The sequence below is a fragment of the Dermacentor andersoni genome, chromosome 3, assembly GCF_023375885.2.
Source record: "Dermacentor andersoni chromosome 3, qqDerAnde1_hic_scaffold, whole genome shotgun sequence".
NCBI classification, from domain to species: Eukaryota; Metazoa; Arthropoda; class Arachnida; order Ixodida; family Ixodidae; genus Dermacentor; species Dermacentor andersoni.
This window is the reverse complement of record NC_092816.1, coordinates 196734659-196749690: the sequence shown is the minus strand read 5'-3', so window position 1 is coordinate 196749690 and position 15032 is coordinate 196734659. Positions and strand designations below refer to the sequence as shown.

Here is a 15032-nt window from a genome sequence, read left to right as displayed (position 1 = left end):
CGGGAGGCATTTCTATCAAACATTTCACATGCGACATGTCTCACACCGATTATGCGAACACGAGAAAATGACGCAGGTCACAATGCGACGCGGTGCAGCCGTGCATCCACCGATGAGCTGCGCGCGCGGACTTGCGGAATAACAAGACGTTAGGCGCGGGAAGATGGCGGCACTCGTTGCGGAGACGAAGCAGCGGTGTAGCCATGGATGTAGCGGAAAAGCGCCAATGAATATTGCCAACTGTTGGTTCCGACGTTATGCCAGCGATGCTGGCTTTAGTGGCGTGTGTTGCGGCTGTCTAATTTTTTATTTATTTTCCCCCAACAGTATGGTTAAGATCAGTTCTTTGTTTACATTTTCTTTTACTGTCTCGCTTGGCATTATTTTTTGTCTTTTTATGCGTTTAAGCGGTAAATTATGGCCTTCCAGATTCGCGCGCGTCAGCTTCGCATGCAAATCTCGGAGGCCATGGGACAACGTTTAGGAAAGGCCGTTCTTGTCGTTGTTAACGTTTCATGATCGTTTCTTCAACTGAGATAGAGGCGTAGTGTTCCTTTTCCCGGGGATGGGGAGGGGGCGACCAAGACGGCACCTCTCAGTGGGGGGTGGGGGAGTAGGTTGGTGTTGGTTGTTATCGCGAAATTCGCAAACGCTGCGATTTTCTTATAACGCAAGCATTTCTTTACTTACCCAACAAGAAAAACCATCCGTCGGTCACTTCGTACCGCACGATGTCTTTAAAAATAGAACCTGCAGCAGCGAGTGAATTCACCTGCGTGCTAGCTTTCGCTTCAACGCGACCGAAGCGGCTAGAACACAGCGCTCACAAAGCTCTCAGCACATGCTGCACTATGCGCTTTTCGCAGATCACTTTCAAGATAGATGTACGCGTGTCTGTTTTCAAAGCGAAATAAATGGTAGGAATACCGCGCATGAAGTTTTCAGCAGTGGGCACACTTCGTCCGCATTGCAGTTCGCTTTCAAGGAACGGTTCACGTGGCCGTGCCACAAGCAGCCGCTGCCGGAGAACGGTTCATAATCGTTCGACGCGGATGAGAAGTGCTAAAGAGCGATAACGGCTCAAAATGAACGGAACGTCACAAGCGCACCTAGCCCTGCCACCTGCAGAACGTTGCTTGCGCCATTCACTTGGTGCCGCCCACCACCGCAGCTCGTGTCGCATCAGCGCTGCCGCTTATACTCGTCGGATCAAGTCTCAAAACATTATTAACAACGTGGACTGCGTGTAGATGACGAAGAGTCACAATGCTTTCTCAATGATTTCTCAAAGTATGCGTTAGCATACTTTGAGAAATCCCAGAAGAGTTTCTGTGCGATCTTTTTTTATCGGAAAGGTGCAGTCGGCGGTGACCCAGAGCTGACAATGCATGTAAGAGGGGTGCGAAGCTTTTATATTTATGAGAGTCTTGCCCAGCTCCAAAAGATCTGCTCAAGCTAAGACTTGCTGATGGATATATGTGGTTTTTTTTTATTGTCGCACGCCCTCGAACCGCCATGAATCCTACTGTGTAATGACATCCCAGTTGAAAAAGACAACAGGAATTCCTGTCGCAACTACAGAAATTTCTGTCGCGACTACAGAAATTTCTGTTGTACGACAGAAGTTCCTGATGTTTCTGTAGTTGCGACAGACATTTCTGACGTTACGACAGAAATTCGGATGTCGCAACAGAAACATTCTATCGCGAAGAACAAGAGTTCTGAAGTCGCAACAGAACCGTTCTGTCGCGTCAAGAAGAGTTCTGAAGTCGTTACAACACCTTTCTATTGTGACAGCGATTCTGACATTACGACAGAAATTCTGTCGTCGCAATAGAAAGATTCTGTCGCGACGACGAAGAGTTCTGAAGTCGCAACAGAAGCTTTCGGTCATGACAACAAGAGTTCCGTAGTCACAACAGCTTTCTATTGTGATAGCGATTCTGACGTTAAGACAGAAATTCTTTCGTCGCAACAGAAAGATTCTGTCGCGACGACGAAAAGTTCTGAAGTCGTAACAAAAACTTTCTGTCGTGACAAGAATTCTGTAGTCACAACAACAGCTTTCTGTCGTGACAGCGACTGACTTCACGACAGCAATTCTGACGTCGCAACAGAAATACTCGGTCGCGACGGCCACGAGTTCTGTAGTCGCAACAGAAACGTGCTGTCGCGACCCCAAGAGTGTATGAAGTCGCACCAACAAATTTTTATCGCAACAGCGATTCTGACGTCGCAACAGGAACTCTCTGTCGGGACTACACACAAATGTGCTACTTTTTGTCGCTGCGAGATAAGTTCTGACGCCTTGACAGAAGCGCGTTCCGTCACGACGCTTTAAAATTGTATGTCAGTTTCGCATTGGTGGTGTACACTGTACTTTTTCTTGCACGGTATTGAATCGTGCTTCTCTGAAGCCGGCAATGATGATAGCACCAACACCGGTATTAAAGTCGACGTGGCCAATTGTTATAATTGTGCCTTACGACGAGGCACTAGCAACGCCATACTGGCCTCGTCAAAATCATACCATCTGCGGGAATGGCTGCGTATCCGTTTTACTTTATTTGGTAAGATGTGGCACACAGGCCTGTGGAATTACATGTGCCGTTACACTGACACATTAGTTAATTTCCCAGAAATATTGCATAAGATTTTGCGAAGCGAAAAGGAAGTCTTGGGTTGTTCCTCAAAGTTGAGTGAAAAGCTGTTTCGCTCTGGTCTCATTACTCTGGTACAGCGCAGCGGTGAGAAACCAGTATGCTGTCAGAAAGAACACTCATCCACGAATGTTTATGTAGCTATTTTGCATTGAACAGACGAATTATGTGCGCGCTCAAAAGTGTAAAGAACGAGAGACAACTGTCGAAATTAGCAGTAACAAGCCCAACAGTCACCGTTGCCTATCTCTGAATTTCTTATTTAATATGGACATCGTACATCAATATTGATGTTCTAGCACTGCACGATGTACCTGTCGATGGTAACAACACTTTTGCTCCTCTAGAGATGCGGCAGTGGACGCGGTGGAGTGATAGCGGATCTTGGCGCTTAAAATGCAAATGTAAACATCAGCGCATCATACTATTGACATGGCCTAAATGTACACTTGAAAGACATGGGCGGAGTGGTGCAGTGGTAAGATGCCGGGCTCGGAACCGTTAGGTAGGAAGTTCGAGTCTTCGACGGCTACACCTTTTTAAAAAATTTTTTGTTTACTTTTATTTTTTTTCTTTATTGTACTAACAAATTTACTTAGCCTTAAGGAGGTCCCTGTCAATTTTTAATTTAATATTGATGAAGAACTACAGAACTTTCTACTACAGGACGTCACACTAAAGACAACAGAACTACAGACAACAGAACTACAGGCAACAGAACTACAGAAACAACGTCCCAAAATACGACAGACTGAAATTTCCTGTTGTGTTTTTCAACAGGGATTAGAGCAGTATTCACGTTCAATAGGAAATGCAGCCGGTAATTGGGCTGCCTAAGGTTTGCGGCCCGGCGCGAGCTGCCCTCCCCTTCCCCGTTTCCGTTGAAAAGTTAGGGGGAGGGGTCTAGAGCAAACTTACACCCTCCTACCCACAGTTGCCTAGCTAGAAAAATTTTCGTGTTAAGGGGGGGGGGGAGGGTCCCAATTGACCGTGGAGGGGGAAGGAGCTGGGCCATTGCCATAGTAGCAAAACATTTACTGTTAGAGAGCGTTACAAGTGCCCGGCGTGCTCCCCTTGGCTACGCCGCTACTCCCCCCCCCCCCACGCAATTGACACAAATCGAGCTATCAGAACGTGCATGACACGCATGCATGACATAACATGAATGATATGCCACGAAGCTGGCATGGATGTCGTGACATCGTCATCATCATCACCCTTTTTGATGTCCATCGCAGGACGAAAGCTTCTCCAGCGATCTCCAATAACCCTGTCTTGTGCTAACTGGTTCCACGTGTTTTCAAGTTTTCTAATTCTATCACTCCCACCTTATTCTCTGCCGTCCTCGACTGTGCTTCCCTTCCCTTAACAGCCGTTCTACAACTCCAATAAACCAGCAGTTCTCTCCTTTACGCATTGCAATGTGTGCCCAGCACTTCTTCCTCTTATTGTCAACCAGATTATCAGCTATCCCGTTCGCTCTCTAATCCACACCGCTGTCTTCCAGTCTGTTATCGTCATGCCTAGAATTTTCCATTCCATCGCTCGTTGCGCGGTTCTCAACGTCTTCCCAAACTTCTTTCGTAACTTCCAAGTTTTGGCCCCATACGTTAGTAACGGGTAGAAAACAATGATTAGCAGTAAGCTCCACGTTCATGATTTAGTAATGCCTGCCGTAATCTCTCGAACTAATGTTTTATTTTTGTTAATTTCCTTGATCAGAGGCCACTGCGAGTAATTAACCTCAATAAACGTACTTCTGCGCAGGTTCTAGAGGCTGACTGCCGACCATGACATTTCGTTCTCTCGCCAGGCTGTGGAACATTACTTTTCTCTTCTACATAATAACTTTCAATCAGACTCTTACAGTTTCTTCTCTAAGGTCCTCAAACGTTTGTTATAAGTAGTCTGCAGCGTTGCTGAGTATGCCAACGTAATCAACAAACCGTAATTTGGTGAGCTATTTACCGTTAGCCCTCACTCCTAACCATTCCCAGTCTAACTGGTTGCACACCTTTAATTATTCAGTGATAGTATTGTAAATATTTTCCCATTGATCATGCGAATCCTTTTGCAGATATCTGGCTATGCAAAGTCGACGCGTTAGTGTCATCCGTTCGATAGGAACATTCGTGGGAAACTTCATTTTTGACCACTGTTCGGAGTTAGTGCGCTGCTGCCTAGATGCCCTGATCTAATCATTCCAGCTACCTGATTCAAGCGCAGGCAGCGCGCGTTTCATGTATAGCCAATATGAACGCGTTAACTGCCAATGTTCATTTATTATATACTGTAAGCTTGTTCACTTACTCCCTTAAAATTAGGGTGTAAATTAGAAAGACTGGGGTGTTCCAAGGGTGTTTTCTTATTGAACACCCCTTTTCCGTTAAAAAGGGCGTTTCAAGGGTGTTTACAAGGGTGAAAAGATAAATACACCCGCATTACACCTAAGAGGGTGTGAAAGTTTTAAGAGTAAAGGGCCGCTAGAACTGTTCTTCCTGTTGGTGTGATGGCTAGGCATTTTCGTTGGCTCGTGAAGTGGGCGTCTATAATTTCTCTTACAGCATTATGCACTCCTAGGGCTTCAAGCTTGAGTGTCGCTGTTCCCGGCGGTAGGCCGAGCGCTTGCTTGTAGGCTTTTCGAAGAAGTACGTCTAATTGATCTATCTCCTTGGGAGTGAGGGGTAAGTACGGGGCAGCGTAGGCAATGCGGCTGATTATCAGGGCCTCGACGAGCTGTATTATGTCGTCTTCTTTCAGTCCGTATTGTTCGGTGGTGATGCGGCTGACCATTCGCATGATTCGGAAGGTGGTCTGCTTCAGACGTTGGGTGGTGTATGCGCCTCCGCCGTCATGTTGTATGTGGAGGCCGAGAATGCGGACGCGGTTTACTGTGGGTATTTCTTTATCGTCGAGGGTGAGTGTCATGTGGGGTATATCATTGAGTTTTCTTCGTGATTTCTGTCGAACGACTAATAGTTCTGACTTCTCGGGGGAGCCCCGGAGACCACTTGTTTTTGCACATTTCTCGACGACGTCGGTCGCATGTTGAAAGGCGTCTTGTTTCTCTCCTTCGGAACCAGTGGTGGTCCAGACAGTGATGTCATCGGCGTATATTTCATGCCTGATTCCTGGTATTGCGTTGACATTGTCATGTAATTTGATCATAGCAATGTTGAAAAGGGTGGCGGATAGAACAGCACCATGTGGGGTTTCTTTGTAGCGGGAAGGTCTTCGTTGCGGGTCGGGGTTCTGAGTGAGCCATTGCTTATGTGGCCGCGCAGTTCCTTAGAAAGGCGCGTATGTAATTGTAAAGAGGGTGAACGTTCTAGAATTTAAGGATTAGGGTGCTTATGGTAGAAATCCAGAAAAGAACCGGCGAGATCCCCACATGAATAAGTACCTTTGAGATAAAGGATATATACGCAGATTGCCGTATTAAGATATTGTGAGGTGTATATCGCTGATATAAGGTAGCTGAACATTTGTTGGCACCCCGACTTGAAGGGGATGCTATTAGAAATCATCGGTCATCATACGCTTTCCTGACCCTGAAGAAGACCTTCCATTCGAAGCCTATTTTAGAATATAGGGTAAGGCTTTTTGGTCATGCCAATTAATCTAATTGTAAAATTTTTCATTTTGCAGAATTAGGTATTTGGTCACGTTGTTAACGGAAAGATTCTGCGCTCTGAAACGCATTGGCACGTGCGTCAGGTCGCACAGCAAAAATTTGCTTACCAATGCGAGAGCACATCCGTGCGCCAGTGATCATTATGCCACAGACGCAGAAATGGAACACCTTAATAATTGCCGAACTTACCACTGCCCTTCGCGATCGTCACGTCGCATAGACATTAGTTCCTTATAAAAACGAGAGTGGGTCACTTTGCCCCATCTTTCCTTGTAGTAGCTAGTGCTTTAATTTGCACATTATGTTGCTACGGCTTGTGAACTGGTCCTCTTTTTGCAGTGTTCACAGTGGTAGCTAGCCCTTTGAGAAGTTATGTGGTTTTCTGCCCTCTTCACGATCCGCCCACGTGCAACAGAAACAGCGCTCTTTTCAATGAGTCTCTATCGGCTTCCCTTCCTTATGTTTCGCGCTGCTACATAAGTTGCAGCTCGTGACGTTTCTTTGCCAAAGATCGGCGCCACACTATCCTCGTCTTTGCCTTGCTGCTTCCATCACACACGCTCGCGTGATACGCACAAATCGTTACTGAAATTTAGGGCTCTGGCCTAATTAATGTGGGCACGCATCTAAAATTTGGCGGTTCGTTTTTGAAATTGTACTTTCTAACGAAACTTTCTACCGCAATACGGTAAACTACATGCGTGTGAGCGGATGCATTTGATATCATACTAATTTACCTTTGCTGTGTGAATTGTTCACAGGTGTACAACATGCTAACAACGTCGACCCAAGCTTCACTGCTGCGGCTGCTGACTGCACTGGCCACCTTACTTGCTTCCGAGCATGTATATTGCAGGGAAGGTGAAAACGTATCATGCACAGATGATGTTATTTCCAGGTAATGTGCAAACACCTATTGAAATACATATTGGTATGAAGACAATGACTTGTCAGTGCAGTGGGACATTAGCTTGCTGAAACTGAATACCAACGGCGTGATGACGTTTGAATACACTGTTACGTATTCGCCGGTTTAATAACCATCGGCAGTCGAGACACACGACCAATTCTGAGGCCAGCAAGAAAATTCCCTTTGATAAAGTGAAAGCTCTACTCCTCCAGGTACAACTCCCAATGTCAATTTCGGCGCGCGTTTGACCTTCAACTGCCGGCGCGCAAGTGTGAAGGCGTGACGTCACGTCATCTGCTGTGGAGAGGCATCTGCGCTCGCTCGAGCCTCGCCGCTGTGTACCACGTGAATAGGCGAGGGTGTAACACCTGCTTCGCCGGCTCTTGCTCACTCAATGCCGCCATGGATAATACGCGCGTCGGTGCGAGCGCGTCAACTATTCGCGGCAGTCGCCAGGCGGAGTCTGAGCACCCTGCCGATATAGCTTGCCGGGAAGAAGTACTGAAGAACAGTATCGAACTATGGCTCAGAGAACTTTCGCTCATATGACTAGGTTGAAACCACGTTGAACGCCAGCTACATTTATTTTTGTGAAACGCACTTTTTGTGCGTTTCCTGACCCGTCACCGTGGCGGAAACATAAACAGAAAGGAAGTGACCAAAAGGGAAGCACTGGCAGACATAACAGCTCGGCCACAGCTGCCCTTTCGGAAGGCCTACATAAGGCTGACGCTTCTTGAACAACTAGAGTGATCGAGAAGGCGTGAAAAAGCTCCATAGCGCTGTGCGATTGCCGCTTTTCATTTTTCACCTTTGGTTTGGGGGAAAGGACTGTCATTCGTTCCGTGCGAGCGCAGCCCATGAGCGTTCCGAAGGGCTGAGGCAGACTCGGAGGCTGCAAGAGTTTCGCAGTAGAAACGCTTGTCGTAAGCAGCCTTGACGAAGCCCTCTCGTTCAGGTACAATCTCCATACAAAGGTCGCAGGGTGGCGCGGCACTAACGACAAGGCACATAAGACGCTCCATTGGAACCAGGGGCGGCTTGAGAAGGGCGGCCAAGGAGCGCACATTGAGTTTTCACGAGCCAAGTCACAACATGCCTTTACACTATGAGTGGGTGCTGTCGGATGCGGCGTCTGCGTCAAGACGTCTATGCTCCGTTTGAACAAGGATGGCATCGAAGAAGGTGGCGAAGGAAGCCGCACTGAGGCTGCACGTCTGCGAAGGGTGGCCAGGTCAGCAGGGGCACTGGGCCAGGGAAACCTGGGTGAACGAGCTGCAGGAACTATGCCAGAAGCAACCAGGCGTCACAGCTTAGGACAGCCAAGCCGTTGACACGATTGGGAGCAATTACATGCCAAAACTGCAATTAACATTATCGTTGAACTGCAGGCAGTCATGATTCCCTACAGACGCACAGTAACGAACATCACAATTCATAGAGAGAAAACAAAGTACTGCTGTGGCGACTTGACGGCTGTAAGCAGAAGAACACTATGGAATGCGGCTTACGCATTTGCGCGATTATTTCCTTTATTGTGCCTTACTGTGGAATTTCATTGCCAGATTGCTAAACTTCAACTTATCATGGGCCAATTTTTGATGAACATTTGACTCAACCAAACTAAAGTTCAGTGATCTGTTTAAAAAATGAATGACGACCGTCTGAAGTAACAGGAAAGCTTCTAGACGGCCCACACCATACAAGTACATTCTTTTTTTGTTGTACTGGAGGCCTGCTCGCGTGACGTCAGTTTCCAACTGGCATTGATAACAGGATGCTCCTCGCTGTTTTCATGCACCTGACTTTGTGCTACGCGCATGCCGCGGTCGCTCGCATCACATTCTACTATGAACGGAAGCGCCTAGTTGGGTGCTGCAAGAACAGCTACGCTTGCCAGGAGGCTTTTTTCGTTTCGGAAAATTTTCCCTCTCCGCGTTCCAACGCACAATACTGCGCTCGGTTTTGCGAAGGGTCTCGCTTAGAAGACTGGCGAGATTTGCTAAGCTGCGAATGTAGTTTCTGTAGTCCCCGGCTAGAACTAAATAGGAATGCAACTCAGTCTTTGTTTTCGTTAAGAAAAGTTAGCGATAACCTCAATTTTAATTTATGATGGACACCGCTTCTCTAGGCCAACATGTCCTAAGTATTGAACCGCTGTGCTAGCGAGACGACATTTGCTCATTTTCAGGATAAGGCCTGCGTTGCGCAATCTAGGAAACACCTCAGTCAATTGAGTCGTGCTGCTCGCAGTTGGTAGAAAATATGATAATGTCATCGAGATTAGAAGCACAAAAAAGATTCGGTACCTAATAGAAGGTGGTTTATTAGTTTGGAAAACGCAAATTGGTCTTTCTTGAGCCCAAACGTTTGTACTAGCGGGCGAAATGCGCTGGCTGGAGTAGTAAAAGAGGCCAACTTGCTGGCGTTTTCCGATAGAGGCACTTGCCCGATGCCGCGTACTAGGTCAAGCGTCGATACACGGTGACCTCCTGGAACTTTCTCAAGGAATGCTTCAATATTAGGAAATGGAAAAGTTTGTGTTTTTTATTGAATTCAGTTTACGGTACTCAATTACTGGTCGTGGTTCTTTACCCAGGGTCTGAACCATAAACACTAGAGAAAAATATTCACTGTCCCCTGGCACGATTAGCCCTACTGCCAACATGTTTTCAACTGCATCGTTCAACAGCTTTTCGTGCCAGGGTGAAAGCCTACGGATGCTCGTCCCGAAGGGCTTGTCTGAACTTAATTCAATATCGTGCTCTAGCAGGTGTGTCCTGCCATGTTGGGGACTGGACAAGCCTGCGAAAGCTGCTTTCACTACCTTTAAGCTATGTGCTTGTTCAGTGGTCAGTGAAGCACCTTCTGTTGTACTCTGAATAACTTCATTACAAGATGGTGGACACCATCGGTATATGTGGTACTGGAACGTTTACTTGTTCGTCTTTGTTTAAGATGATACTTGATGCCTCTATGCGCTCGATGAAGGGCTTCATCAGGGTACTGTGGTAGATTGCAACACTTATTGTACCACCGTGTATCGACGCTTGACCAAGTACGCGGCATCTGGCAAGTGCCTGTATCGGAAAACGCCAGCAAGTTGGCCTCTTTTACTATTCCAGCCAGCGCAGTTCGCCCGCTAGTAAGAACGTTTGGGCTCAAGGACGCCCCATTCGCGTTTTTTAAGGTAATAAACCACCTTCTATCAGGTGCCGAATCTTTTGTGCTTCATATCCAAGTAATTAGTGTCGCAGAGCTTTTGTAACATGGGCCATCTCAGGCTACTTCTAGCTTTTTCGCTTTTGAAGCCCTCAAAATTTGCACCTTGTCTCCTCTGAATGTTCGAGTGCGTGCTGTCCGGTCGTAGTAAATTTTTGCGCGCTTCTGTGCGTTTTCCATATGAATCCGAGCTAGTTACTGCGATTCCCGTACGCGCTTCAACAAGGTCAGTAGGCACTCAACTAGTTTGTCTGCCAATTTGCCCTCCCATTGTTCTTTTAGCAAGGCTAATGAAAAACCTCAGTACGCATCCGTAAACTACTTCCGCCGGTCTAAGCCCTGCTGACTCGTAGGTGACTGAGCACGAAGGGAAAAGCATTGCAGCGAGCGCCGCGTCTCAGTCAGCGGCTCTCTCATAACAGAATGGGCGCAGAATGCGCTTCGTGACGGAGTGCAGCTTCTCTACTAAATTGCTCTGAGGGCGATAAAGAGCTGTGGTGAATCGTTACACCGCGCTCTTTCAAAAATGTCGTAGTCAACCCACCAGTGTAGACCGAGCCCTGATCACATTGAATTGCACTAGAGAATTCTACTCTAGAAAATATGCTGAGCAGCGCGTTGAAAATTGCGGTGGAGCTCAATTCACACAGAACCACTGCTTCTGGAAACTTTGCTACAGGCCTAAGGAGGGCTAGTAGCCGTTTCCTGCTGCCATGTGGAAGGCGACCTGCCACGTCTACTAATAGTTTTCGAAAAGGCTCGCTTATTAGGGGAACCGAAATCAGCGGCGCCTTCACTTTTTCGTTTGGTCTCCCCACCCTTTGGCAAACATTGAACGAGAGCACCCAGTTCTCAGATTCTTTGAAGGACATCGCACAGTAGTAATCATTCAGTAGCCTGAACTTTGTTTTTCTTAATCCTATGACTAGCCCAGCTGTCGCTTTCAACCAGCCCCAAAGGTGCTCAGCGATACCTTTGTGGCACTACGAGTTGTTCAGAAGACAGGCTTCTGTTTCCAAACATTTTGTACAAGCGGCCGTCTTTAACAATGAACTGCTTCCACCTCAACTTTTCCCAGCATATCTGCAGTGTTTGGGCATACACTTGCTCTTTCTTGAGCGCGCATTTGTCAGCGTTGGCTAGAAGGTGAAAGCTTTCGCTGAGCGGAGTTATCAACTCGCTTGCGGCATTAGAAGGGCCAGTAATGCCCCTGTTGAGTACGGCTTTCCTGCATCGGTGTCACGCATGTTTATCTGTTATGGCCGAGAGCTTTGTTCTGGCATGTCGACTGCTTCTTTTAAGCTAACACGGTGGAGACCTCGTGACAACTATTACAGGTTATGCGCACAGTTGAATCCTTGCATTTTGTAGCTCCCTCGCTAATTTATTAGAGAAAATGTAGGACATTATTTACAGCGAAGCTGTTCAGGGCTAGTTCGTTCAGGACCGTGTCTTTGTGTAGACACAAAATCCTCAAGATAGTGCAATACCGGGCCGGCCCGCGGCGGAGAACCAAGCGTTAAGCACTCCCCCAACGTGTTCCGATCCCACAGATGGTGCAATGCCGGGCTGAGCCACGGCGGAGGTCTCTCTGAACTGCCCGTAAGATATCCCACGTTGTTCTTCCTAACCGTCTTGCCTCGGTGAGCAGTACTCGTCCGCTAAATTACCTCTTGTTTCCAGCGTTTTTACATTTGGCTTATCCTGAATTCACAGGCGCAATTGATCTGGAATGAGCTCGTAGAAATGCCCCAAAGCTATTAGCCCGACACTCTTAACCCATTCTTGCAAAAAGGCCATGGATCTATATGGAAACTCCCAGTACAATTCGCCTCCCCTACGCCTCGTATTTCGAGACCTGAATCTTAAGACCTCTGTAGACAAACTATAGCTGCGCCTAAGTTGAGGCGCCACCTTCTTGTATTCACGCGCGTCCTGAGCCGTCATTCGTGTGACAACGTCGGCCGCCTCATCCGGACGCAATGTCGATAGCCGCTGTGACCAAGTTTCTTTCTTGAATTCTTAGCTGTTACACGTTTTCTCACGGTTGACAAGGTACAAACTGATACCACACTGCCACTTTCAAAGGGTTACAGGAACCCACGCATGTCAAAGGTTTTGCGACTTGTGGCCGCTTCCGACGAGGTTTCGTTTGCTTAGACATTGTCTAGCTGCAATTTCTAAACCGCAGTTCTAGCTCTCGTTGCTTGATTTGGTGAGAGACGGTCTTCCAGCATTCCTCAAGTTCATCGTCTTTCGCCCCACATTCGGTTATTGCTTCAATAATTTCGGCTTTTCGCACCGACGTCTGTACAGATAAAAATATTATGAGGTTTTACGCACCAAAACCACAGTCTGATTATGAGGCACGCCGTAGTGGGCGACTCTGGAAGTTTGGACCACTTGGGGTTCTTTAACGTGCGCCTAAACCTAAGTACACGCGTGTTTTCGCATTTCGCTTCCAACTAAAGGCGGCCGCCGTGGCCGGGATTTGATCCCGCGACCTCGTGCTTAGCAGCCCAAGATCATAGCCACTAAGCAAAGGTGGCGGGCGACTTTTGCACAGCTATGCCTAGCTCTTCAGCCAGCATAATTAGATTCAATTTGGCTAGCGACATGAGAATAATGATTACTTTGCTGCCGTTACAGCTGACCAGACTATGGTTAGAGCTGTTGCTCGTTGCAAGATGCCACAAATGCTAAAAATGCACCGCTAGTGGTCGGAATAATGTAAAAAAAGCCGCGCTCTCACCAAACCAGAAGCCAAGGCCACCGCTAACATGTACTCGATGCCGCCAGGACCGCTGTGTCCGCCGTTACCGCTGCCATTGGCTGTTACGTATTCGGCAGCTGAACGACCACCGGTATCTAGGAACGGACAACCAGCACAGAGGCCGGAAAGAGAATCCCCTGTATTTTTGTGAAAAGCGTTTTTTGTGCGCTTCCAGACCAATCACCATGGCGCATACGTATAATAAAAAAGGAGGCTGTTCCACTCAACGTGAAAGCTGTCGGAAGTGCGGAACTCTGATTCGCCAGTGTTTCCCTTTTGCTATTGTTATGAGTACCTTGTGTTAACTTCCGCCTTTTTTGCCGTTTGGCTTGAGCTTGCTGAACTTGAAGACAGCGGTTCGCTTTCCTACGTTTGCGTGCAGCTTGCATTTAACGTTTAACCAAAATATGGTTAGCTTCCCTTATCTACCGTTTCCCTTGAGCTTTTTCAGCTTTAACCGCAGGATTCGCTTTCTTTCGCTGTTGTTGAGCCTTGACTGCTGCCTGACGAAGCAGGGGATTTTCTTCGCTTCGTTGACACTTGGCTTCTGCTTGACGTTGTCGCAAGGCCGCATCGGCCCTCCGGCGTCACCGTCTTTCGCAAGGAAGCGTCCGCAGTCGCTCGATCCGTGTCAACTGTTTGGCGTCCATGGTGGGAAAGACCGGCTCTTTGTTCGCAGTGTATATTCAGAAAGGCTGTGGCGCCTTCTCTTGACTAGTTTCGGTATCAGCTTGGGTGCGTAACGCCTAACGACAGTGGATGGACGACATCACGGGCCCCTAAAGTGCTCCGCGCTTAGCATGGCAATATTATCTGAAGATGTAAACGTGAACAAAAGGGAAGCACTGAAGCATAACAACACGCAATGCTGTGCTATTTTATTATGGATTGTTACCAAGTGTGTTACCAAAATTACCTGGCGAGAAATGGCAATAAGAGGAACACGCTCGTTCTGAATCACTTTGGTCTTGCACTCTAATAAATAAAATGGCGTTATTGTCCTTATTGCGAAAGCAATTATAAGGACACTCCACGCTAAATACCGCCGCCGTCGTCGGCGTCGCTAAATCCTAGCGCGGTAAGGACGCAGCCACGCAGCCACGCGCTTTATATTGTGGGTGCGAGGGAAAACATGCGAGGGTGAGCCGAGAAGGATGATGACGTGGTACGGTGGCGCCTTCTGGCGCGCGCAAGGTTTGAAGTCGGGTGGAGTGCGCGCCGACTTCTCGCACGCATAATTGTGGGACGGGGAGAGGTGCGTGCACTAGAAGGAGGTGGAGGTGTATGGGTATCACGCGTGTCCGCTTCTACTGCGGCCGCGGCTGCGCATGGCGCAGCTGCAGGCGTCCTATCTTGAAGGCAACTTGCGGTGGGTTCGAAGGCTAGCCAACCTAATATAGCTAATGGTTTCGTGCGCAGGGTGATCTCGGACACCTAGTTCGCGTTCAAGCGAGACACAGAAAAGAAATATGCTCGCCGCTGCAGCCGCTGGTGATCACGGCAGCTTTCTGAGAGAGAGTGTCCGCGGTCATCGAGTGACGTGTGCTCATATTTGCCTGTGCGTGCGTTCTAGCCTGCCTAATAAGTTAGCTAAATAGCGAATATTTATAAAGCTCATTAAACTACTAACCTTACTGCGTATAGCTGTCTAATAATTTGCTATTCCAATCAATACTACGTCTTTCGGGCGAAACAAGTGCTCAGAGCCGATCTAGCAACAATCCCAACTAACTTCCTGGCACTTGTTTATTTCGCTATTCACTGTGCAATGACATAAGAAGTTTGAAGAATAGTTTGCTACAACGACGACATCTTAGTCACTGTAATGCTATC

General features: G+C 47.6%; 1 protein-coding gene across 3 annotated transcripts in view; it reads left to right on the top strand.

Moving 5' to 3' along the window:
• Positions 1-15032, top strand: part of LOC126524077 (carboxypeptidase Q-like) — a 121953-nt gene that overhangs the window by 33125 nt on the left and 73796 nt on the right. For all 3 annotated transcript variants that reach the window (XM_072287372.1, XM_055067283.2, XM_055067282.2), the window contains exon 3: positions 7056-7192. In XM_072287372.1, the coding sequence (XP_072143473.1) occupies positions 7065-7192 (128 nt within the window). In that variant the 5' untranslated portion in view covers positions 7056-7064. The remainder of the gene's footprint in view (positions 1-7055; positions 7193-15032) is intronic.